The sequence below is a fragment of the Lissotriton helveticus genome, chromosome 5_1 (genome assembly GCF_964261635.1).
Source record: "Lissotriton helveticus chromosome 5_1, aLisHel1.1, whole genome shotgun sequence".
Taxonomy (NCBI): domain Eukaryota; kingdom Metazoa; phylum Chordata; class Amphibia; order Caudata; family Salamandridae; genus Lissotriton; species Lissotriton helveticus.
Window position 1 is genome coordinate 1,919,970,364 of NC_136065.1, and position 27,127 is coordinate 1,919,997,490.

The window sequence follows — 27,127 nt, forward strand, 5'->3', positions numbered from 1 at the left end:
GACATTGCGAAGGGGACTCATTCTAGATCTGGCTTAAAGGGGCTCTGGGACACCTGTTGATAAGAAATTGACCAACACTGATTTGCTTCTAGGTGGGAGTTGTGGAAGAAACAATGTCTGACAGTTGAACTGTACTTGTATTTTCAGCTGGTGAATTTCTTGCAAACATTTCATTTTAATAGAAATAAAACAGACACCATGTAAACTTGTTTGTTGTTTTTATTTAGCTTATTTCAAGGCATTTTACTTAGCTTATCTCACGATATATATGTTGCCCGTGTAACTCAGAGATCCTATTGTAGAAAGATGCTGCGCATGACATCAACTCTAGCAGCGTGAAACGAGTGGCCAGCTCTTGTGGGCTTTATGAAGATGCGAAACACTAAAAAAAATAAGCTGTCTTTATGCACCACCCATTCCAGTTGTCTACAGACATGCCTTCCCTTTGCTTTCCACATCATGAATGTAGAGCACATGCTCCGTCAAATCAAGTGAAGCTTCGGTGAAGTCTAGATATCATGGTAGGAAAATGGCTGCCAAAACTTAGCCTGTGTTCTCTTCCAGGGTAATAGAGTCTTGGAGAATCGCAGACGTGGCAGTGGCCTAATAACATTGTCCCTTTAGCAAATCTTAGCAGGTGGAAATGTTCAAGAACTCAGGCACTTAAAATCTAGTGTAAATTTAAATGACAGATTCTAACGCTTTTAGATGTCTACATAACAGTTTATTTTTGCATAATTTCTCTGCTGCAAAAATCCTTCATGCACAGAAGAGGTCAGACGCCAAACAGAAAATGTACAAAATAGCATTTGACTAGTGGCGAAGAGCCTCCCCCTAAAGAATGAAGTCAGCAGTGGTGCAGTTTTCTGCAATCATTACGCCTGCAGGATCTTTCAACAATCTACGTATATTTTGACAAATTATTGTTCAAGAGAGTCATGTGAAATAAATACCAACTGCACGCGTGAGCTGATCTAATGTGAAATGGCCCCTCTCTCTGTTATTGGAAGGTCTCTTCATGCACTGCGACTGAATGACAAATATTATATACTGAAAAAAGACCCAGCACGGGCGGCAGGAAGCACTTGGCATCTAATCTATAAAAACTGTGCACTGATGACATGCTAAAAATCAGGAGTACACCGTTCAAGGGCTGTACTAAGTCAGGAATGGTGTACTAGAAGTTTGCTGCAGAGTCATTCCGATAATGTACATGTTAAATATAAAATAGGGGGGAAATGTGTGTGCTCCATATATAGGAAGAGACAAAAAAAGTGTATACTATTTTCACAAAGGTGTTCAATGCATATTCTTTACAGGATATATGCCCCATAACGTATTTTTAACATCAGCATCGCATAGATTGGTAAAATATTAAATAACAGAGCAAATTAAATATAGCAATTACCTTTTTTTATTAAGCTCAAATTCGCTGAGAAGGGAAGTGACGTAGAACTTTTCGTCTCATGGGGACGAGACGACCACGTGACAGCGGCTGGCACCAAGCGGCAAACCGAGCGAGGCCTTCAGTCAAACCTAGTAGTATGCAAGCGATGTGTGGAACGCCGTGGCACGTGGCTTTCTACGTTTCTGCTTTCAGGAGAATATTGGTGAACAGGCCTGGTTTAGCAGGACACGGCATCCTGTGTGGTCTCCGGATGCCACGCAACTCTGAACATCGCATGTGGTTTGTTTAGTGCAAGAAAACGGAAGTGACCCACTCATTGACGCAGAAGGACGCTGCATTACGTTTGTCAGATGGAATGCCACTGCACTCCCTATCAGCGTCACTTCACCCTCCCTTCACAGGTAACGTCTCATCAATGTATTAACATTTGATGTTATTAAGATTTTCACCTTCTTTTAAAATAGTCAAGTGTAGTTAATAAAAAAATAGAGCTAAGCTAACCAAGTCAATATACAATGTTGAAGCCTTTAGCACAATATTTTCTCTCTTCTTTTTCTCTCCACTGTGTGGGGCATTGAAGAAATATAATGCCGTGTGTCCCAGCATCAGTGTTGTGGGTTGAGGAGAAAGGGGGACATAAAGGGTGTGGTGGAAATAATTTATTTTGTGTGCTGCCAATACAGCAATCTTATTGGAAACATTAGGGGGTTTATTCCTGCACCCAACATCCACATTGGAAATATGACCCTAGAGTTTGCCACCAACAATGGTTATTTTTATGAATTACGTTGTAAGAATAATGTTATTTTCTGCGTTTCAACTGGGCTAGAAAGTGTGCTCAAAATACTAAAATAACACAAACGACTTAGCATTATGAGCCTGGTGTTGTACCCTGAAGGTTAGGGCACATGTAAGAATACTAGAAGTGTATATCCTTAGAAGAAAGACCTATTCAAAGTCCAGAAATGATGTTTAAAATAAGGGCGGTAGGCAGCCTACAAAGTATACGGTTAAATCAGTGTTAAATTTGAGATGGTGGTTGTCCACCTGCACTGTTTTTTTGGGAACCACGACTTAACATTTAATGATCATATGTTGACCCAGAACAAGAAAGATAAGGGGAAAAGAGGTGGCAGAAGAAGGTGGGAAAACAGTGACAAAAGGAGAAACCGGGCATGAAAAATAACTTAGTAGTTAAGATGAAGGATGCTAGGATATTATGTTGGTGGAAGAAAGAGTCATGAGTTGAAATGAAGACATACAGTTTCGGTTTTCGGGAACCCCGGAAAGCACTTGGTTAAAGGAAGGTATGGCTAAAAGGAGGAAAGGAAAAGAGTTCAGTTTAGATACATGTGCATTTATTTCAAGCTGATATCCTATCTTGACTTACCTTAGACACTCCTGATCTAGGAGGTTATGGAGAAGAGAAAGGTGTGGCTTCTTCATGGTGGATGTAGTATGAGAAAGTAGTTAGGGTTTAAAAAATGCTCTGGAAAGGGTGTAGTTTAAGGTAAAAGGTATGGTTAACATCAAAATGTGTTTGTCCATTAAACCAACGGTATAGATTTGGCACCTGGGCCTTTCCCACCAAGGTAACCCCTACCCGTGTCTGCCTCTTAAGAATCCACAGCGAAGCAGCATGACATCCTCATGAGAGTGCTGGCCAAGAAAAAACACTAGCTACATTCACCTTCTAGCCTATAAATGTGTTTGTATGTCTGGCAATGGAGTTTGGAATTCAGTGGGGAAGACAGGCCAGGGAATTTGTGTGTAGGATTGCATTTTTCCACCCCATGATATTGTCTGGGAATAATGAACAGATGGCTAATGAATAAGACTTGTACAGTGGGTATCATCTGTGATGTATCCTCTCTACGCCAAGAGGTGAATATTCCCCTCTGGCGGTATACAACAAGGGCTGCTGGATGGGCACATATTAAACAGAATAAACATTTCTGTGAACTCCTCATGCCTTTGCCTGGAAAGAGAGAATTGCAAGGAGTTATTTAGATTTGCACCTCAGTGGATTTGTAACAGAAACATAAGTGCGATGATGCTCTAGGATGGAATAAAAAAAATATACAGGACTATACTAAACCCTCCTTCTGACATGGTTCATGGCTCACACTCAGAATCCATTTGATAACCTTGCTGGTCCTCACATGATGGACTTCCAAGCCGTTTCTTCACTATCCTGGCCCTAATTTGTCTGCCATTGTATTTACAGCGGTAAGCCTTAGAAAGCAGAGTGTCTGGTACCTGTGATATAGGACTGAACTGCAGCTCCATGATGACATGGAGCTAAAATGGTTTTGTTTATACATGGGAATGCAGCAACTTTTCTATTTGGGAGAACATTTTAAGTCCTGAGATGAACTGGTTTCAACTTTCTCTTGCAAACAACTGTGGAGGCTTATCCTTTCTGGGTACCACAGCCTAAAAATGGTTAACTTTGGTGTCTTTGAGGACTATTAGTCCTAGGATTGTAAGAATAGTTTCACAGATTCTGTGTCACTTCATGTGTTATTGAAAGACTATCAAATAGCTACCTTTTACTATTGTTACTAATTTATGCAGGAGGAAAGGTCCAATCTTGTTTAAAGATCCTCGCTCTTGCAGACTTTTTCCCAGTAATACATTGGGTTCATTCCATCCGATCCATTTAATCAGGTGGGTTAACTTTAAGGAGTTCGCATCACGGAAATTAAACAAAATACAGGTAGAAGTTGTAGGAAGTACAGTGGTAAGAAACTAAAGGAAAGCCATGCACTTGGTTTCATTGGGTAAATTGCATAAAACACCTGCGTAGCTACATTCAGATGCACTTTCTCATATACCAATAAAGTAACCACTTTCTACTAAGCACTTGGTTGCCCATATCTCCGCACCCTCAGCTCCCTCTTTACTTCCTTGAATTTATCCTCTACCAATTCTCTTTCTGATAACTTTCAATCCAGGTTATCCTCAGAAGTCATAGCAGAATCACATGACTCGTGAAACACTTACATCTTTGCAACCCTAAATTTACAACAAAAAAAGTGCAACAACAGATGCCTGCTCTCCTGGTAGTTTTTTAACATAAATTGAACAACGGGTTCCTTTTTTCTTTCTTCCACGTCGAGTGATCTTGAATATGGGTTCCCCGTTCCCAGAAGCAGGGTGGGTTGAATAATTGTGTACATTGTTTGGAATCCGAGCAGAAGACGCAAAGTACTACTCAAAGCTTTTCTCCATTTAACAACAGGCTCCACTTAGAAGATTCTTTATTCAGTCTATTGACAATAGAGAACTGGTGCACTCAGCAGCTGCGATCTATGCACCCTTCATGCATGGAAATTGATCTGTAAAGAGTACCAAATGTGTATTGGAAATGGACTGATCACTTCTCACACTGGCTTCTTTAGTCATTTGAAAACATTGATTTAAAAGTGAAAAGTAGTTATTACAGTTTTCAATAAACGCATTGCCCCGGTCTGTGGTGTCATGGGTTTGCAGAAATTTGATGATTGTTCCGGAAATTGTAATCAAGTGATGAAATAACCTGATCCTCCATATGAAAACTATAACAGAACAGTCAGCGATGTGCAGGCGAGAGTACTTGACACTAGAGAATGCTGACATAAATTGATCTGAAAATGATGGGCAATATGAATTAATTTCTGGAAAAATAAGCTGTGTCTTGGTCGTCTGGAAATACTGAATACAAAGGAATTTTTGGATGGTTAAATAATTTCAGAAAACAGTCCTATTTGAATGCGGAAAAAATAGAGAACCCATGCTTATATTTGTAGCTGTGCCCTGGCATGTCACGCTGGCCAATGTGCAGAAGTTATAATCAGACCTTTTGGCACCTACATATCACTCCCTTATCTCCCCACGTCACCCCTTCCTACCATACTTCTTTCTTAGCTTACTGTGTGAGGTCTGAGTTCACACCCAATCAGAAGCAAAGACTTCAGCAGGTATGTCTTGGCCTTCAAGGTGAGCCTTGTCCTTTGCTTCCCCCTCAAGCCGGAGGGGGAGAAATTGGCGGAACACAGTGGCCCTTCTCGCTCCGCAAGGTGCATCAGTGGATTTGTTTTTGTATTTGCTTTTTCATTTTGTGTTTACTTAGTCTTGTTTGCAATTGGGTTCTGCATGAAATGACATGGGCCAGACTGGCTACTCATTTCCTGGTGCTTTCAACAAGCATTTGGCAGTCCAGATCTCCGATGACCTTCGGCTCCTCTGTGATCTTCTCACCTGTCTCTCGATGCACACACCAGCATTTTCCACGGTTTCCATCTAGGGCTGGGTGGCACTAGGAAGGAAAGGCACGGGGTTAATTTGAGAGGTATTTTAAGGAATATGGAAGTTGGTCATGTGTCACAGAATGACTACGACAAAGTATTTAGATGTTCCATGATCAATCTTTTCGATCAATTGTGGATAGCTGGATGGATACTATTAACTCTGCAATCCTGTTTTTGGACTTACACAAGGATTACTTCCTTGCCTAAGGCAATGGCCTTTTTCAATTATGATACTGATAAACCATCACCCCTGACTTGAAAAAATTAAACACAAATATTGGGGGAGGGATTATTTGGGGGACGGGTGCACAGCATTACAGGAAGAAAAACAAAGGTCCCGATTCACAAAGAGCGTCCGCAGTTGTGGTGGAAGTTAAACACTCGGACAGAACCTCCATAATGAGAACTCAAGTGCGGAGATTCCACCACGAGTGAGGAACCTTTGACATGACTGCAGAGGCTCTGTGTGAATTGGGGCTAAAGTTTTCACTAGACAACGTTGCACTTCTTACACATCACATTCACTGCTTTCCAAACAACAATTTGAGATTCAAGAAATGAAACTAAGGGCGTTGTTTAATGTTTGAGGCTGTGGGATACTCCATGACAATTGTGGTGGATGTGCCATTGGCCATATTACAGGTGCATTATAGCTTAAGGCACTTGTAATACTATGGATAGGATATCTGCCATGTTTTGACTAGTTATCCCATCCGCCAAACTCGAAAAAAGGTCCTAAGTCTTTAAATTCAAATGATAGTTTCAAAGGTAATATCATTGAATGCATCGCTTCATGTTCATGGGCAAATCCTTTTTAAGAAAGCATCAAACAACTGGGACGAACTGCAGAAACTGAATGAAACCATAAGGAAATGTTATCATTCAACTACCAGGTTGTTGGCAGAACCCCTACTTCAGGAAATAGGATCATCTAAAATAATGTATTGTTGAATATTTGTTTTAGTTATTTATTCCTAGTAGTTAACTATAGTGCAGTGATTACGTACTCTATGTCCTCAAACAGGAAGTGCCCTAACATATGTGCATCTCCAATTATCGACTGGGATCAGAACACTGGGTTAGACCAAGTTCTTTTAAATGAAAGGATTACATATATTTTCAAAATAAAATACACACTTACATCTCAACCCAATCAAATTCTATAACAAAATCTAACAAAACTAAACTAAGATTACTAATATTTGTCTAAACATCTATGCCACATACCCTTTTATTAGAAAAATTGCATAACCAGAAATTACGTTTATATAACGATTTAGTAACTTGCACAAATACTAAAAATACAAGATCACCACTACATACATTCAGATTATTCTGGCACTTTCTGACAATCTGTGTACTCTTTACATAACAACAGCCTGAAATGCATTTTAGCCCTAAAGATAACGCCTGAGGTCTGTAAGATACATCAGAAGTACCTTTTAATTAATCTCATTGAGAAGTTAACAATTAAGCTGTTTGGTGTTGTCTTCTGATTTTGTGAAATGGATTTATTCTGTATCTTTTGTAATAAATATTTGTCAGTACTAAAAGGCAAAATTTCAATAAGCCGCGTAATGTTCATAAAAATATTTGAACCAAAGCGAGAGAAAGCAGTTTCAATATTATAACTGTGATTATAAAAATGATATTTTTTATTGGCTAGAAATGTTCCACAATAGGTTTGGAACTCCACAATACAAGGTTAAAAAGGAATAACCATCACCTTGCTATGAAAGTTAAAATGGAAATGGACCTGATAAAAGCAGCTATAGAAGGCATATGAACAGTCACGTATTATTTTCATTGGCAATACTGAAGAAATCCTTGTCACGGTGGGAGGAGTATAAGCATTGCATTTTAGACCAGCAAGCCAATCACAGAGAAAGGCCAGGTGAGACAAGGATAGAAAAATATCATATCGAGACATGGGCACAATCTAATAATTTTTGGTCATCTAGATATATTTCTGTGTAGCTCTAAGTTAGCCATAACATGCAGTTTATCATATGTACTAACGCAAATTAGGGTGATGACTACACAAATTAGGATAACGTTTAAGCTAAACGTGTAGCAAAAAGCAGAGAATTACAACTATTGACTATTCAAATAAGCAATCTCCAAGATGGTTTAAATCTCTGTCAATTTGAAACCATCTGATCGATGCACCTATGGAAATAATCCTAGCAATGTAATGAGTGGGTCAACTTGAAAGACCACCCTCAAATATTTATGGCTAACGATAATGAGATATTGTTGATTGAATTCTTTACTTTTTGGTGCTCAATACTGGCCACCAAAACAGCTTGTCACCAATCATCATTCGGAAATAACACACACCTGACATATTCCTTTGCCTATATACCAGAACGTTTGTTTTTGCACAATTTACTCTAAGCTGGTTAACCTTACAACACACCTCAAGCAGCGAGCAGGGTAGTGTGGTAGAGTATTACAGAATTTGTTGGCATAATATGATCCCAATAGCTTTTCAAATTGCATCGAAGAGGAGTTATTAATCCTTTGTCTAGGTACTTTATCAAGTCAGTGCTATAAGTATTGAATAACAAAGTAGCCATTCTTGATGGATTTCTTAAAAGCTTGGAACTCATCCATTGAATGGACTGCCACACAAGTTTATCGGTAGACTAACTGAGATCCTCTCAAGAGGTATTTTGTTAGACCTTTGCGCTGCAGTTTTACTAAGAGGACTTCTCTGAGTAAAACTGTCGAGTTACAAACTCCATCGAAAAATAGCACGGATTGGACCATACTCGTTAGCATCCAAATATTATGCAGGGTAAAATAAACTTTCCCAAAAAAAGCTTGTGCTTTTAGGAGGAAATTGTTCTCAGTAGTTCAGTCAAGTGTCTTTTGGTACAACATTTGTGACTTTGCTTGCTGGCCTGAGTATCTAATCTGTATTTGTTTGACTCTGTGCTATCTCATAATTAAAATACTGTGTGGTTTTGATAACATTTTTTCTGATCATTTGCTACACATAAATGTATTTGAATATATATCCACATCCTCAAACTGTAAACTTGACTTAACAGTAAATGACTGATCACAGTTGTGTTACTAGCAGATGCTGCTCTTCAGTCACGTAACAAAAATGTTTACTATATAGTAGCTTTAGAAGAAATCAGGGCCAGATGTACCCTTTGTGGTCGCAATCCCATAATTTTGTAGTAATGAATAAAACACTTCTTATAGTAACATTCTAAGTCATGGCTTTTGATTATTAAAATGTTACCTTACCAGTTATATGTGTGTGTGTGTGTGTGTGTGTATATATATATATATCACCTACTGTCGATCACCAGTAGGTAGTTATAGTTAGGACCTCGTTTCTATTGAAAAGGCGTTTTTTGTTTTGACAATAACTTTGGCACCGTTTAAAAAATCTTTACGAAATTCTCCAAAAAAAGGTCTATCCAGATCAGCTCCTATCCTGAAAGTTTGGGGGTGATTTGTCAAGTGGGGGCTGAGAAAAAAGGGGGGTCCCAAAAAGTGTTTTCTCCATGTTCATTTCCATATGAAATTTTAGCCAAGGCTACAGCCCGAACTGCTGAACGGAATTACACAAAATTTGGCAAAAAGGTAGCTCTTGGTTCAGAAAGCGACCTTTTTTTCAAATGGTTTCAATCCGTTCAGTAGTTGCTGAGAAATGAAAAAAAATAAGAGTAAGAAAATCAATTTCCCATAGGAAACTTTAGCCAAGGCTACAGCCCGAACTTCTAAACGGAATTACACGAAATTTGCTGGGCTCAGAAAGCGACCTTTTTAAAAATAGTGTAAATCCGTTCAGTAGTTGCTGACAAATTGAAAAAATATATATCGATATCTAGGGGTGCGGTGGATCCGCGAACCCTCCCGATCACAAGCTTCATTTTAATTGGCTGCCAACACTCCAAACCAGTGTTGGCAGCCATCTTGTGAATCGGTAGAACCGAGTCACAAGAAAATAGAAAAATAAAGGTGAAAAAAAAGAAAAGGGGGCACGGTAGAAACACCCTGACCCCCTAGGCCTGCTCAGGGGGGTCCCACAAGAACCCCAGGGTCAAAAATAGCATTTAAATAGAAAATAATCGGTCGAATTCGTGCTGGGGTCGCGAATCCAGACAACATTTAAAAAAAATGAAGCAAGGGCTCCCGCGCTTCATTTAATTGAGGTCCCCGGGTGGGCCTGGTCCTGCAGGCATTTGCAAAACATATATGCGGTGGCCCCTAGGACCGCCAAACCCCAGGGCTTGGTTAAAATGATGCACGGGGGCACTCGGCCCTCCAGCAGCCCCGGGGACCACCACCCCCTGGGGCTAGTTTTTTAAATAAAAAATAATCCTGTGTGGGAGGCTCAAGCCCCCCCACACATCTCAGGGACCACCACCTCCCGAGGCTTAACCACATAGGGAGGGGGGCCACACGGCTACCTCCTGGAGCCCGTGATGGCCCTGGGGACCGCCAACCCCAGGGCCAGCTCCTGCAGTGTCCCGGGGTACCCACCCCCGGGACACTGCTGTTTGCTATGGCAGGACGGGAGCCATGCGGCCCCCGTCCTGCCATAGCAAACACTGTTTTGGATTTTGGAAACAAGAGCAGGTTTCCTGTTCTCGCTTCCAAAATCCAAACCAGATTGCTTTTCCATATGGGGAGCTGCATGTCAGCAGCTCCCCGTGTGGAAAAGCAAGAAGGCGGGGAGCCGGCGGGATCGTGGTGGCATTGGGGCTCCCCCCATGGTCCCCAACGGATAGGGCCGGCCCCGGGGGATGGGGTCTCCGGGGCCAGAATTTGCCCGGGAGAGGTCCTCGCGGCCCCCCCCCCCCCGAAAAAAATAAATAATATAGGCCGGCCCCGGGGGATGGGGTCCCCGGGGCCAATAGAGGCCTCAGGAGGGGGGCCTCGTAGCCGTCTCCTTGAGTAAAAAGAAAAGTGTGGCCATGCCCTGGGGAATTGGGTCCCCGGGCCGAAATTGGCCACAGGAGGGGGCCCACGCGGCCTCCTTCCGTTTAGATTTTTTTTTTGTTTTAAAGGGCTCAGGCCCTGGGGGATGGGGTCCCCAGGGCCCCAAAAAAGAAAAAAGTAGGGGGGCACACAGCCCGCCTTCTAAAAAATGAAAATAAAAAAAAAAGATCGGCATCGTGCTGGAGGCCCTGCTCCTCCCAGCAACTCTCTGAAAACGCACCCTGTGGAGTTATAAAATCACCATGCACTGTCCTTGCAGCAATCTAATCATCCAGTCACTACCCATGTACTCATGCAAAGACCCAGGCACTAACACATGCACTGCTACTATCCCCTGAGCACTTCTGATGCAATCCATCCATCTCCTTATCACTACCCATGCACTCCTCCAATCACCCAGCCAGCACCATGTACTTATCCAATCATTCCGCCAAAACCCAAGCACTTATAAATTCACCATGCACTCTCCTTGCAGTACTCTATTCATCCACTCAGTACCCATGTACTTTTGCAATGACCCAGGCACTAACTCATGGCAAATACAGAGGGGGTCATGCTAATCACAGGGGTACCCCAACGCATAGTGTTCCCTAGTGTAAGTAGGTGTTTTCACTGTATTCTAGGTGTCTTTTACCATAGCACTGGTTAGTCGGAGTCAGTTACCACCAGTACCTGTCAGTAAAAAGTTGGGGGCACAGGAGGACTTTCTGCTCCTCTGTTGGTTCTTTCTGCACATCTCTTGCTTCTTCCTGCACTTTTGTTTGTCTTTTGGACTTCTGCTGACTCTTTCAGCATTTGTCTTGCTTCTTTCTGCGATTTTCTTCCTCTTTCTTCACATGTCCTACCTTTGTAGGCATACTTAGAAATTAGCATTTAAAAAACCATTGAAATTCACTGAAAAACCATAGGTGTCAGGCACGTTATAGTTAGAAAATTAACATTTAAAAAACCTTAGAAATTCACTGGAAAAAACATAGGTTTCAAGGACGTTAGAGTTAGTTGGACATTTCACTCGTACAAAACCATTGGAATTCCCCCGTTATAGTTAGTTCAGCTAACTATAACTCGCGCCCCCGCAATGCTCTGCTGATGACGTCACATATTACATCATTCATGACATGGTCAGTGACATCACTGATGACATCACTGATGACATCTCAAATGACATCACTGATTACATCATCCACGTGATAATCTGATGCACATCCTCACACCCTAATATAACCTTTGATACACCCACTCCAAAATACAGAATACTATTTTTGAAACCATAGACACACCAATACCACTTACTACATATTTGTAATTTGTAACTGGGTTTTGTATCGCGCCAACTCACCGACAGGTCTCAAAGCGCTTCTGACCGAGTCCAGCAACAAGAAACAAGATGAAATATAGAGATAGCAACCTGACTACGGGGATGTAAACGCATCTTTGAAGAGTAAAGTTTTCAAGGTTTTCCTGAAGCGGAGAAGGTTGGGTTCTCTGCGAAGCACCTCCGGTAGCTTGTTCCAGATGGTGGGGGCTTGGACTGAGAAAGATCTACCTCCTTTTGTTGTCAGTTTGAAACGTGGACAGGATAGCAGGAAGGAGTCGGAGGATCGCAGGGCGCGCTTAGGTTCATATACTTCAAGCCTCTCTTTTATATAGGCTGGCGCATGTCCATGGATTGCTTTATGGCAAATACACATGCTCTTAAATTCGACTCTTTGTTTCATAGGGAGCCAATGTAGCCTATAAAGAAGGGGAGAGGCGTGGGTCCGTCTCGGTACTCCAAATATCAAACGAGCTGCGTCATTCAAGATGACCTGAAGACGATTAATGGAGTTTTTTGGGAGGCCTAGGTATAGTGCGTTGCCGTAGTCGATTCTGGACACTATTGTGGCTGAGACAATGGTCCGGAGCATATTCCTTGAGAGTAGGGGGACGAGCTTACGTAGTTGCCTGATCAGGTTAGTACAGGAGCCAACCACTGCGGACACTTGGTTGGCCATCGAGAGTTCCTGATCGATTTTCATTCCAAGGCTCTTTACACTGGGACACGGTTTTGGGGTGGGTCCAAGTTCTTGTGGCCAGAACAAATTATTCCAGGGGGAAGTGGAGGTTGAAACTACCAGAACTTCCGTTTTGTCTGAATTAATTTTTAGTAAGTTGGACGACATCCAATTTACTGTGAACCGTAGTATATCTTGGGCCATGGACTGAGCCGAAGTTGTATTGTCGATACTCAGCAGCAGCTGAGTATCATCGGCATAGTTAAATACTTTACAGCCCATGTTTGCCAGGGATTCTATTAATGGCTGTAGGTATAAATTAAATAAAAGTGGAGAGAGCGCGGACCCTTGCGGGACTCCACAAACTAAGGCGCCCACGTCGGAGACCTGATCTGCTATCTGGATCCTCTGCGTCCTCCCTGATAGAAAGGCTGTTAGCCATTGGAGAGCTTGTTCTCTTATCCCGGACCTAGCTAGTCTGTCCAGGAGCAGTGCATGGCTGACAGTATCAAACGCCGCTGAAAGATCTAATAATATCAGGGCGCTTGGCTTTTTACTGTCAGCCATGCATCTGAGCTCATCCAGTACTGACAGCATTACTAGTTCCGTGCTATGGTGGGCACGGAACCCAGCTTGCCGCTCCTGGAGAAGATGGTGAGATTCCAGAAGGGGTGACAGGGATCTTAGCACGTGCTGTTCTAGTATTTTTGATAAAAATGGCAACTGGGAAATTGGCCTGTAGTTCTTCAGGCTAGTTGGATCTGCCCCAGGTTTCTTTATCAGGGGTCTGACGCGTGCCTCTTTAAAGGTAGATGGTAGTGATCCAGTAGCTAGTGAGATGTTTAAAAGTTCTAAGATCTGGTCCTCTAGGATCGGGATTGCTAGTCGAAAAATATCGGGTGGGCAGGGATCGGCGGGGGAGCCTGACTTGGTGGATGCTACTAGTTGTCTAAGGGTGGTAAAGTCAATTTCAGGAAATCTAGTGATGATAGTGATTGGGGCGTTTAAAGGGGGCAGTGGCACGGTATGTATAGCTGGATTATCCTTCTTGATATCTGACAATATAGTCGCTACTTTTTCAAGGAAATATCCTTGGAAGGTGTCACAGTCAATCAATGTGTCTGCCTTTTCCTCCTTCTTGCTTAGCTCTTTCAGTATTTGGAATGTTTCTTTCTGGATATTTATAGCGTTGTTCATGCGTGTTTCGTAATAATCCTTCTTAGCTGATACGATATGTTTTTTATACAGTTGAAACGATGTTCTGTATAATTCCCTGTCAGTGTCCTTTTTGGATTTCCTCCAGCATCTTTCAAGATGGCGGAGCTTTCTTTTTTGGTCTCGTAAGCTTTGGGTAAACCAAGGGGCTCCTTTTTCTGCACCCTTAATTTTTTGTGTTTTCTCGGGGGCTATCTCATCAATTGATTGCTTGAGGGCAGTTGTTATCATGTCATAATTTAAATCTATATCGGTACCACTTGATGGAGTTATGGGTTTCTGTTTATATTTAGGCAGCACTTTGGTCAGGGTATCAGAGTTGACTTTTTTCCACTGGCGCACTTTTTTAGTTATTAATGGGAGTTTAGCCTGGAAGTTGTTTGGCGGTATGTCACACATGAGTAGGTGGTGATCCGACCAGATACAGGGTGTAATGTTTGTGATGACTGCCTTTGGCATAGAGGACCAAATAAGATCGAGAATATGGCCTTTTATGTGAGTTGGAGCTTCCACGAGTTGTGCCAATCCAAGAGCAGTCATGGAAGTCTGTAGTTTCTGAACTGACAAATCGTTATCCCTTTTATCCCAGTGAACATTAAAATCACCCGTCACCAAAATATTTTTGTAACGTGTGCATAGATCCGATATTATAGGGAAAAAGAGGTCGTTGAACGTTGAAGTGCTTTGGGGTGGGCAATAGACTGTTAAGACGATAAGGCAAGAATTGGTCATAGGGATTTTTATCCCCAGTAGATCAACGGCATTTATGGTCTCAGTTACGATTTTAGTCACTGTAAGCTGATTTTTAAAGATCGTTGCTACACCCCCGCCTCGAGTCCCCTCTGGTCGGTTATGCCAGACCATGTCGTACCCTCTAGGAAGGGCGGCTATGATGTCCGGGGAGGAGGTGTCACTCAACCAGGTTTCGGTGAGTGTCAAGACATCGATGGTCTCGTCCTGTAGAAGGGTGAAAATTTCCAGGTGGTGTTTCTGTAATGACCTAGTATTAAGGGTAGCTAGCTTTAGAGGAGGTGAAAGACTACTCACTGGTTCTTAGGACTACGCACACATCTACTCATTCACCCATACAATCACTCATACAAGCAGTCACTCATCAATACAACACTATCATGTACACTCATACACCTACACAGATACTCACACACCAGCACTCATCCTGAGTTACTCACACACCTAGTCAGTCATGCAAAGAATCAATCACACTTCCATTTACTGACCTACAGAGTTATACACACATCAGATCACTCATTCAAACAGAAACAAACACATAATTACTCTCTTATACAAACACTGATACAAGTACATATCTCTACAGCTCCGCTCACAATCACTGACTCTGACATATAGTCATTTATATACTCCAACTCTCACATACAATGCCTTTTACATATGTAGTTACTTGGACATATACCAATGAGACATCCATTCACTCAGTAACACACCCATACACACACTGACCCACCCATACAGCTGTTTCCACATACACTATTGAACCCATACAGCCAGTGAATCAATCAATCAAGCATGTATGCACAGAGTCTCACACCTCCTACGCACGCACCCACACACACACTCAGGCACCCATACAAATACTCTGGCAGCCAATCAATAACCCATATAGACACTCATGTAGCTACTAACCAACCCATGGAGGAGTTTATACAACAGCAGACAGACTGATACAGACATGCACACAGTTTAGTCACTAACCCATGCATTCAATAAGACATATGTAATAACTCACTGAAACAGTCAGTGACGCACCTACTAAATCCTCCATCCAGACACTTATACACCCACTCATTCTTAAATACACCTTGGCATATATATATATATATATATATATATATATATATAATACATATTTAAACTTTATAGAAACACACATTCACTGGATGATGTCAATAGTGATGTCATTTGAGATGTCATCAGTGATGTCACTGGCCATGTAATATGTGACGTCATCAGCAGTGCATTGCGGGACTCGAGTTATAGTTAGCTGAACTAACTATAATGGGGGAATTTCTATGGTTTTGTACAAGTGAAATGTTCAACTAACTATAACATCCCTGAAACCTATGTTTTTTTCAGTGAATATTTATATATATTTGTCCTTGTCTGCAAATCGAATAAACGTACCTGCTGAAATTGATCGTGTGAGCTCGAGCAATCTGTTTCACCGGATTTAGTTTCTTGTAAATATATATATATATATATATATATATATATATATATATATATTCCAAACTTTGTACAAGATTCAGCACGCTCTCAGAACAAACGACACAACCAGTCCAAGGAACAGTCGATGGAAATGTAATCACAACGCGTTTCACCACACGGAGTGACTTGGTCATGTGATAGTGCAAAACAAACACCTCGTATTTGTAGTTCTCAATGTCCGGACATAACATGGAAAGTAAAATGGGACTGACATGTTGTTTCCCGAGAAAGATGCGGCCATGGTACAAAAAACATGTAAGTATTGAAATAACACATTGGAATCACTTGTGTCACATTTCTTGTGCTTATTGTAATGTCAAAACTAAACACAGTGAACATACACAACGAAAATAAATACAGATAGCAGGCGTACTCACATTTCTTGTGCTTATTGTAATGTCAAAACTAAACACAGTGAACATACACAACGAAAATAAATACAGATAGCAGGCGTACGAACATGTGTCAAATACCAATGTGTATAATGTTCAGTTTTAGCAGCATGGAAAGATTGTAACACGGAATGGTGATCTTCCCCATGACTCATAAATAAAGTAACATGAATGTTTTAGAAATCCGATACCGACAGATCACGTTGTTGCCTCTTGCGTAACCTCTCGATCATGTGATCGTTAGTTTCTAAGGTCCCGCCCCAAGTGAGGCTGCCCGCATCAGGAGTGAACTGTGTTGTTCCAATCACCAATAAAGTTACAAATGCTATTGCTTATGTGGTGACTGGACTGTTACCGATTGTAACGATGAACCTAATAAATCGTCAAGCTGTATGGATCATTAGTGGCAAGAGCCTGACTTGATCAAATCGTAAAATACTTATTGTATGTCAGACATTGTATAATAAAAAAAATTCTGGACACAATTGTTGCTATAGGTGACGTTTGCCGAGTTATAGTGAGTACTGTGCCTGGTATGACAAATAAAAATTGTGACAGATTAAACATGCAAGATGTAGTAATGACATGTGCACTCATATAGCAGCATCAATAAATCACTATGCTATAAAGTCCGGACAACCATACAATACCCACTAAGTGAGGAGGTGAAAATAAGTGCAGAAATATCCTGTTGCTCGTGAACTATGCAGGAGAAGAAGAGGGCAATGCTCCCGTGATCAAAAAGGTGCAAATGAAATGGGCCCCTATTTTCTTTCCTGAAAGAAAAAGATATTAAAACGATTAAAATTAAAGACTGAACTATTCATAATAAAAAGCTACAGTCAACTGTGATAACATTGCAATGAAAAACAGGGCATGAGGTGAATATTGTACTACAGTTCAAACATGTCTCACAAAGAGGGAATCAGCACAACGCGTCAATAGTCCATAGTGATGTCACTTCATACCCTCCATCTAAGATGCATGGTCTCGAGGGATTTTTTCCTTGTGGCCATTGCAAAGCCTGTGCCCAAAAGCAAAAGTCCCAAACAGGTTTTGTATAATGGCGTGGCCAAAAATATATCGCAATTTTTGACGTGCAGTACCACATTTGTTGTATATGCCATTGTGTGTACGTGCAACAAGTGGTACATTGGGGGCACTACGTGTATGGCCAAAAAACGGATACTGGAACATACCTGTGCCATCACCAATTTAGATCCCAAGTATCCTGTTGCACGGCATTTCAGAGAGAATCATTTCTCCAACACCAAAGATTTGAGTTACATTATTTTGGAGCAAGCTATCAAAAAACCCAGGGGGGGCAACAGGGTTTTGACTTTGAGACAAAGGGAATCTAAACTTATAATTGATTTCCAAACTAAGGTGCCGGGGGGGGGGGGGGGTCTCAATCAGGAAGAAGAATTGTCAGTGCATTTGAAAGAATAGATATGTGACCAACTGTGCAGCACTTTAGACGCGTTGTGCTGATTCCCTCTTTGTTAGACATGTTTCAACTGTTAGTACAATATTCACCTCATGCCCTGTTTTTCATTGCAATGTTATCACAGTTGACTGTAGCTTTTTATTATAAATAGTTCAGTCTTTAATTTTAATAGTTTTAATATCTTTTTCTTTCAGGAAAGAAAATAGGGGCCCATTTCATTTGCACCTTTTTGATCACGAGCGCATTACCCTCTTCTTCTCCTGCATAGTTCACGAGCACCAGGATATTTCTGCACTTATTTTCACCTCCTCACTTTGTGGGTATTGTATGGTTGTCCGGACTTTATAGCATAGTGATTTTATTTTTTTTTTTTTTTTTTTTGGTACAAGCAGTTTATTACACATTTCATAGTACCCACAAACATGTTATCGCCTACAACCTCATCAGGCCGGCCATGCAGCTGCATCATCAGCAACGTAGTTGTTCACTTACACAGCCCATCAGCCGACATCCAAGGGCTCGGCGGCGTTACATCAGATGTTAATGCAGTACATAGAGTAGTGCTTATGCACACAGTGATTACGTTTGTCATTTTACTTGTCTCCTTTCTGCTCATTTTTATCCATTCTGGAAACAGTTGAACCAAACACATAAAACTCTAAAGAAAACCCATATCTCTGTGTCACAGCATCCTTCCCCCTCCTTCATCACGGCATGTCTACATTTCATTCCACTGAACTTATTTTTATACCAAGGTGTTAGCTATCAACAGTTTCTACCGACTCACGGTCTAATAAATAGGTGCGTAAATACATCCAATAGTCTTTCGGACGTGATCTGGCTGGCAATTCTTCCTCATAAGTTACTAGCGCGTCTCGACAATATGTTAGATCTTCTAGCCATTGTGTAGTCTTCGGTCCCATTTTGCTATTCCAATGCATCGACACCCTGCGCCTGGCCATCAACAGTGCCACCACGCAGAATTTACGCCTTTGTGCTCTCAGCTGTGGAATAATGCCTAACATGCACACCTTGGCCTCGCATTGCAGTGATGTCCCTAGCATTTCACTAAGTGCCTGTATCACTTCCCCCCAAAAACCTGCCACTTTTCTACAATTCCACGCCAGATGTAGGAAGTCAGCATTTTCCTGTCCACACCTCACACAGCGTGAGTCATCCCATAGGCCATATCTGTATAACCTCAGCGGGGTATAGTACATTTGGTGTAGATACTTGTAATGAATGATCCTCAAATTCCCATTTGGTGTCAGCATACCCGTAAGTAGACATGCCGTTAACCATTCTTCGTCTGTTAGTTGTGTGTCTAATGCATTAGTCCATTTATCCCTCGCTTTCTCTGTGTTTCCTCCCACGTCCCGTTGTAAGCTAGTGTACAATTTCGATACCATGTGCGAAGCCGAGGGAGTGGTTAGTATTAACTGCAGAGACGTCAGAGTCTCGGGTTCGTTTGGGTAGTTTGGAAAATGTTCTTTCACCGCCCTCTGCACTCTGTAATAGGTGAAGTTAAACAATAATGTCGGGTTAGTGACATAGTCCAGTTTATCTAGTGTCTGAAATACCCCATCCTTATATAAGTCGCCTAATTTATCTATCCCGGCACGTTTTAGCAGGTCCATTCCAACCTTCTCCTGTGTTACTGAAAGTGCTGGATGGTGCACTAGGGGAAGGGCAGGCGCATAGAGTGGCAAGCATTTTGCAGCCTTTCCTATCAATCTCCACGCTTCTGTGGTGGTGTTTACCGGGTTAATATCATGATTGTGTAGCCTAGGCCTTTTGTGCGTTAATATGCTCGTTAGTGGAATCAGGTCTGCATCACCCGCTTCTACCGCTACATGCGTCAGGAATGGTATTTCGTGGTACCAGTAATGCGCGAATTGCGCTTGAGCGCACAAGTAATAGAGATAAAAATCTGGGACCTTAAAACCTCCCTGAGCAAACGGCAGCGTCATAGTGTGTAATTCAAGCCTGGCCTGCTTTCCCGCCCATAGTAAGTTAAGTACCAATTTCGTAATGTTGCGGAAGACCTCTGCAGATGGTTTTATCGGGATATTATTAAATAAATAGAGGAACTTTGGTAATAATACCATTTTGATTATCGCTACTCTGTCGGCCAAAGATAGTGGTAGTTTATTCCATCTGGCGACTTTTTCTTCTAGGGACATGATAGTTTTACCATAATTAGTTCGTATTACCAGTTCCGGGTCTCTATGGAACCATATTCCTAAATATTTGGTCGGTTCGTCTGACCACTCCAGTGGGTAGTCCAGTGTCGTGGGATGTGTGCTGTCTGTCAACGCTAATACTAGGGATTTAGACCAATTTATCTGCAATCCCGAGTGTTGGCCGAATTTGATATATTCTCTTAATAAGGGATTGAGGTGCTGTTCCGGATTTTTAACATACAACACCATATCATCTGCGTAGAGTGAGATGTGTATGGGCCTTGTTGGTAATTGTATTGCCGAATAATGATGGTGCTGACGTATTTTGCATGCCAGAGGCTCCAGTATCAATGCAAACAATAATGGTGAAAGGGGGCACCCTTGTCTGGTACCTCTACTGATCTTAATGGGGTCTGTGATATATTTGTTAATTCTTATTCGCGCTGTTAGGCTCGTGTATAACATTGTGATCCACCCCAGAAAAATACCTGGGAAACCCATGCGTATTAGCACCGCCTGTAGAAACGGCCAGTCTATGGTATCAAATGCCTTGGCTGCGTCCAACAGCACCGCCACAGCCTTAATGTCTGGTGCCAAATAATGAGCTAGTGCGAATAGCGTTCGTGTGTTATGCATGGTGGACCTATCTGGTATGAACCCGGATTGATCCGGTCGTATTAACATGGGCATCAGTGGCTTAAGTCTGTCCGCCAATAAGCTTGCTATTATTTTCGTGTCAACATTGATGAGTGAGAGAGGGCGATAGGAATCACACTTATCGTCTTCTTTCCCAGGCTTCAATAGAGCAATAAGCATAGCCTCACGCATTGATGCTGGTAGTGTCTGTGCCTCATGTGCCGCTCCATATACTCCCACTAAATGTGGGGCTAGTAAATCTGCAAACTGTTTATAAAATTCCGCCACGAACCCATCTGGTCCCGGTGCCTTGCCATTTGGTAATCTCTTAATGGTATCCGTGACTTCTTCAATAGTGACAGGGCGAGCTAGGTATTCTCGGTGTCCATTTGCCAGCCATGCAATTTCTACGTCTGCCATATACTCCAATAATTCTTCTTGCGGTATCAAGGGTCGCGCTGCATACAGTGCACCATATGTGTCCATAAATTCCTTTTTTATTCCCGTAACATCCCTGACGACATTCCCATCCCGGGTTCTTATAGCCGTGATATTTTGGGGTGTGCGACCGGAGCAAATCTTATCTGCTAGTGCTTTACCTGGCCTGCCTCCCTCCCCATACACTCTAGCATTCTTACGTTTGGATACATATTTAAGTTCGTCTGCTGCAAACTGGCGGTGTTCCACTAGTAATGCTTGTATGTCTCCCAACAATTTAGTGTCCCTTGTTTGTGCGTATTGTTGTTCTAATTTGTGCATCTCGGTCTCGCGTGTGTGCAGTTGTCGTCTAATGTCTATTAATATACCTGTGGAGGTACTTATGCTTACCCCGCGTATCGTGGCTTTAAAAGCCTCCCATAACAGACCAGGATCGTCTGTGGTGGGGCCATTTAGTTCAAAATAGTCTACCATTGCTGTGTGTAGGGTGTCCACATATAGGTTGTCCTGTAATGCCGCAGCATTAAACCTCCAAGCAAATGGAGGCGGCTCATAATGCGGGATAGTCATCTCAACCAGCACCGGGCTATGGTCTGACAATGTTCTAGGCTGGTGTTTTATATCAGTGGCCCATGTTGTCAGTTCATGCGTTCCCAACCAGTAGTCCAGTCTGGACCAGCTGTTGTGTACAGCGTTTATATGTGTCGCCACTTTCATCGTCGGATTCTGACCCCTCCACATATCCGTCATGTTGAGATCTTCTATGGCATCTTGTATCATCGCTCTTGCTCTCACATGTGGTTCTAGTGTACCCGCGGTCCTATCAAGGCCATCTCACAGTGCTACATTAAAGTCCCCTCCCCATAGCACGTGTTCTACCTGAAGGCCTGCAATTATGTCCCACATTTCCCTAAAGTACCCTAGATCATCAATATTAGGGCCATATGTGTTAACTAGAGCCAATCGTCGTTGCCGCACGGTACCCACCACCACTACGCATCTGCCCTCTCGATCAGTGTGTGTGTAGTCTATCGTGAAGTGTGTCCCTTTGCGAACCAGGATGCTAACCCCTCTGGAGTATGATGAATAATTTGAGTTGGTAACAGATTCTGCCCATCTAGCGCCCAGAGTAGACGTACTGGTAGTTGCTATGTGCGTTTCCTGCAGAAAGGCTACATCAATATTTAACCTGTCAAAGTATGCAAACATTGGTCGGATTTTTTTGGGGTTACCCAGTCCCCGTACATTCCACGTGATGAACTTTATACCTTGTGATCTAGACATGGTGGTAATACCTGTTTACGTTCTGATATGCCAGTGACCTCCCTCACGAGCCATGTGCCAGTAGTTTGTCCCATCTCTTGGTGCAAGCAGTTGCGGTTGAAATGTATTAAAACCGTCATTACTGTGTGTTTCAGAAATATGGAGGTCGCCATGCCTCTCAGACACAGAGGTTCGAATCTAACAACTCCGAGTCCCCCCAACCTCCCCCTCCCACTTCAGCTCCCAAACTTTGCCAAAGCCTTCCCTTCATAACATTCAAAACAATCATAAAACTGGTTTTGGGGCGCACCCTCTTGGGGGTGTCACCAGGTACACACATCTCCATCCACATATTGGATGTGGACAGGAGGTAGCGGTCCAGTCAATATATCGCATATGTGTCCTTTTTCCCCCATCTTACCCATCTTTTAAATGTACTTTTCCTTATGATACAACACCTCCACTTTATTATTGCGATTGTCTTGCTTCAGTAGTTCAATTTACCCACTTACAGGTGTTCTAGTCTGTCTTAATCAGCGTAATCAGTGTGACCTTGCAGCCTCTGTCTACTGTTCATCCCTGCATGTGAAACCTGAGCCCATTCAGTTCTTGCTCCATTGATTGCTAAATGTTTTACCTAGGTTGGCGCCGCCCAGTACTCCGCAATTTGGTTCCAGCCTCCCTTCACCCAGATGTCCCATGTACGTTCAGAGTACTCACTGCGGGTGGCATCCCCCTCCAGCTCAGACAGCAGGCGTGGTCATGAACGTACTGCAAGGGGGTCTCCTCTATCTCGCGGTATCCAGGTAGAAGCATCAGTCATTTGTCTCCCTATGTCTATAGTAGTTGTCCGCACAAGTGCCGATCTGCAGTGGTCAGTGTCGAAGGTGTACCTCGTCCTGTCGCAGATATTAGTTTGTAGTCTGTTCTCTCGAAGCTTCAGTCAACATCGCTAGTCAGCTCGTCCCGCTCTTGCGATTTTCTCCGGTTCTTCAGTTTCTTGATGTAGTCCTGCGCCGCCTGTACCGTTGGGAGCACAACCGGTTTACCCGCATTTATGATTTTGAGCTTTGCCGGGTAGAGCATTGCGTATTCCAGTCCCAGGTCTCGCAATTTTTTCTTCACCGGGGCAAATTCTTTGCGCGCCATCTGCACTGCCATAGTGTGGTCTGGATAAAATTCTAGTGTGTTTCCGTGATGAGTGATTTTGCCCATCTCTCTGGCCAATCTGAGGACTGTATCTCGGTCCCTGTAATTTAGTATGCGGGCTATAATCATGCGCGGGGCCATCCCTGGTTTAGGTGTCGGCGCCAATGTACGGTGGGCCCTTTCTACTAGGAACACATTTGACAGTTTTTCAGCGCCAAAGATCTCTTTCAGCAAGGTTTCGATGTAGGTCTCCATCTTGCCCGTGTTGGTGGATTCCGGAAGGCCAGAAATTCGTACATTATTGCGCCTAGATCTCGCTTCTTGGTCCTCCACCTTTGCCCGAAGAGTCTCCAATGTTTTATCAAAGCCTCCGCAAGTTTTCAGTGCGTTCCACTTTGGAGATTCTCTGTTCCGCTTCTGTTAATCGTCCGTCATGTTTCTCTATTTTGGCCGCCATACTGTCTACTCGTTGCACCACACTATCAAGTTTACCATTCATCTCCTGGAGACTGTGCTGGATAGCTCTCAAGACTTCCTCCATACCGGTAGTTTCAGTCGCGCCCTGGTCGTCATCTAGATCCGGGGTAGTCGCATTGGTCTTGGTTTGTTTCTTGGCTTCAAACGGTAACTTGGATTGCTGTTTATCCGGCTTACCCATATCACCCGAGCAAACAGGAGAGCTGTGTCGCAACGGGCTTACTGCTGTCTGGGCGCTCGTGATGGATTGGTTCCGGCGGGTTGGTGGTCGTGATCCCGTTGGTGCAGTGGTCCTATTCATCAGGTGGAGACGCGGTTCGCGCGTTCCTTCGCGTTCTTCTCTCTCGTAAGAGATAATGGTAGCCTCAGTTCAGGCAATGTTCTCTGTCGGTGCAGCAGTGTAGGAGCGCCAGTTTGCAGATGCGTGTGCGGCGTAGCGCTGCTCCGTTCCCACTGTGCCTTATGTTCAGGGTGCCTTAGATGCCTCTCAGCTTTAGGGACTCATAAGGTTGAGTAATATAGTTGGTTCGTTGTGTAGCAGTGGTCGTAGCGCGAATCAACAGTCACCTGGCGCTGGCAATGTGTCTCGTGGCATAACGAGCTTGCATTAGTAGTCACGCCGTTGCATCTGTCCAGAATGTCGTCCCGCGCCCTCAGCTACTTCTCCGGGCGATCTTCTGTCAAGCGCTGTCTCTCATGCTGATGTTCATGCCCTTTGAATTATGCACCTCCTGCAATTTGCCTCACTTTTTCCTTCCCCTGCCTTCCGTTCCCCCGGTGGGTCAGTTCTTTCCTGCGCTCTGTGGGTTCATTCGTGCTGTGTATTCCCCACTCGCCGCCTTTGCTATGCGTTCCAGCGCCTCCGCCATTTTGGGTCCGCTGGAACGCACGTCTATTTTCAGTGTTTCCCCCTCACTCCCGGTTTCACTTGCTGCGTGCTTACTTGTACGTCAGGGGGTCTTCTTAGCAGACCGCAGATCAGGACGGGGTGGTGCAGGGGAAGTCAGTCAACCATCAGAATCCCTTGTTGCTCCGATCGTCGGGCGCGGCCATTTTGTAGGTCCGCTCGTCTTCACCTCAGTTTTCTCCGATATCTGTATCAGGCATTAGAAATTCGCCTTTCCAGCACGCAGGGATCAAGTGGGATGTATTCCGACGGTCATTTCGATTATTTTCCCTCCTTGTATTTCGCTCAATGGGGGTCTAAGGCCGCTATTTTACTCCCGTCCGGCGGAGCTGACTCTCTCAGCCAGCCATTCCGCAGTGCGCCCTCTAGCGCCCCCCTTGCATAGTGATTTATTGATGCTGCTATATGAGTGCACATGTCATTACTACATCTTGCATGTTTAATCTGTCACAATTTTTATCTGTCATACCAGGCACAGTACTCACTATAACTCGGCAGACGTTACCTATAACAACAATTGTGTCCAGAATTTTTTTTATTATACAATGTCTGACATACAATAAGTATTTTACGATTTGATCAAGTCAGGCACTTGCCACTAATGATCCATACAGCTTGACGATTTATTAGGTTCATCGTCACAATCGGTAACAGTCCAGTCACCACATAAGCAATAGCATTTGTAACTTTATTGTTGATTTGAATAACACAGTTCACTCCTGATGCGGGCAACCTCACTGGGGGCAGGACCTTAGAAACCAACGATCACGTGATCGAGAGGTTACGCAAGAGGCAACAACGTGATCTGTCGGTACCGGATTTCGGAAACATTCATGTTACTTTATTTATGAGTCATGGGGAAGATCCAGCTGTCCTCCCCTTACAGCCAGAGGGACGCTGGAAGTACCGACGGACAGAGCGGTGCTTCAATTACCTGAGCTGTTTGCCAGGTGAGGTGAGGCAGTACTCTCCTGCACAACATGCTGGGAGAATGATTCTTCACTAATACCCAGGTGATACCTTTCCCTTTTTATATTTTTCACACAACACTAGCAGTAGCGACACAGGTCCTGAGGAATGCAGTGGATACCTCTGTGATCCGAAATCTTGCTGAAACATGTCGACCAACCTGTTGGTAGCTATTAGCTGAAACTACCAATTTCGCTCTTTTTAATTCTTAGAAACTCTGAGGTCTGCAATAAATAATTTTCCCCAGAGCTATCTAATTTTATATACCACTACCCTGCACTTTTTGCACTTTATCCCATATCCCCTCGCACTGCTTTTCAGTAGCCCTCTGCGACCCAGCCATACCATCACTGGTCCTTATGCTGTCAGTTTTGACCAAACTAAAATACCATCCTTCATGGTTAGAAGGAACCCATATGATGAAAAGGGCGCCAAGGAAGAGCTACTGATGGGTATTTTTCAAAAACCACTAATGATGTACCCTGTCTAGTGGACTATTGCCACTAGTTCCCTTACATAGTCGTTTCTTGTGAAAATCATAGTTTTTGACCCTCCACTATTATTTGTATTTTGTTCATGGGGAAGATCACCATTACATGTTACAATCTTTCCATGCTGCTAAATCTGAACATTATACACATTGGTATTTAACACATGTTCGTACGCCTGCTATCTGTATTTATTTTCGTTGTGTATGTTCACTGTGTTTAGTTTTGACATTACAATAAGCACAAGAAATGTGACACAAGTGATTCCAATGTGTTATTTCAATACTTACAAGTTTTTTTGTACCATGGCCGCATCTTTCTCGGGAAATAACATGTCAGTCCCATTTTACTTTCCATGTTATGTCCGGACATTGAGAACTACAAAAACGAGGTGTTTGTTTTGCACTATCACGTGACCTAGCCACTCCGTGTGGTAAAACGCGTTGTGATTAAATTTCCATCGACTGTTCCTTGGACTGGTTGTGTCGTTTGTTCTGAGAGTGCGCTGAATCTTGTACAAAGTATGGAACATTTGATTGCCGGCGATCTCCGGCGTGCGTGCCACTCTTCTTGGTTCCCAAGTGGTCCAGTAGGAGAAACTCTGTGTGTGGATATATATAATATATATATATGTAAGGCGGTGGCAACCACCCTCCTGTG

The 27,127-nt window shown here is 43.1% G+C and overlaps 1 protein-coding gene across 1 annotated transcript in view; it reads right to left on the reverse strand.

The window, feature by feature from the left end:
* Nucleotides 1-201: 201 nt before the first annotated feature.
* Nucleotides 202-27,127, reverse strand: part of IGFBP4 (insulin like growth factor binding protein 4) — a 324,466-nt gene continuing 297,540 nt past the window's right edge. Inside the window, exon 4 of the mRNA XM_078645512.1 lies at nucleotides 202-5,708. Within this exon, the coding sequence (XP_078501638.1) occupies nucleotides 5,574-5,708 (135 nt within the window). The 3' untranslated portion in view covers nucleotides 202-5,573. The remainder of the gene's footprint in view (nucleotides 5,709-27,127) is intronic.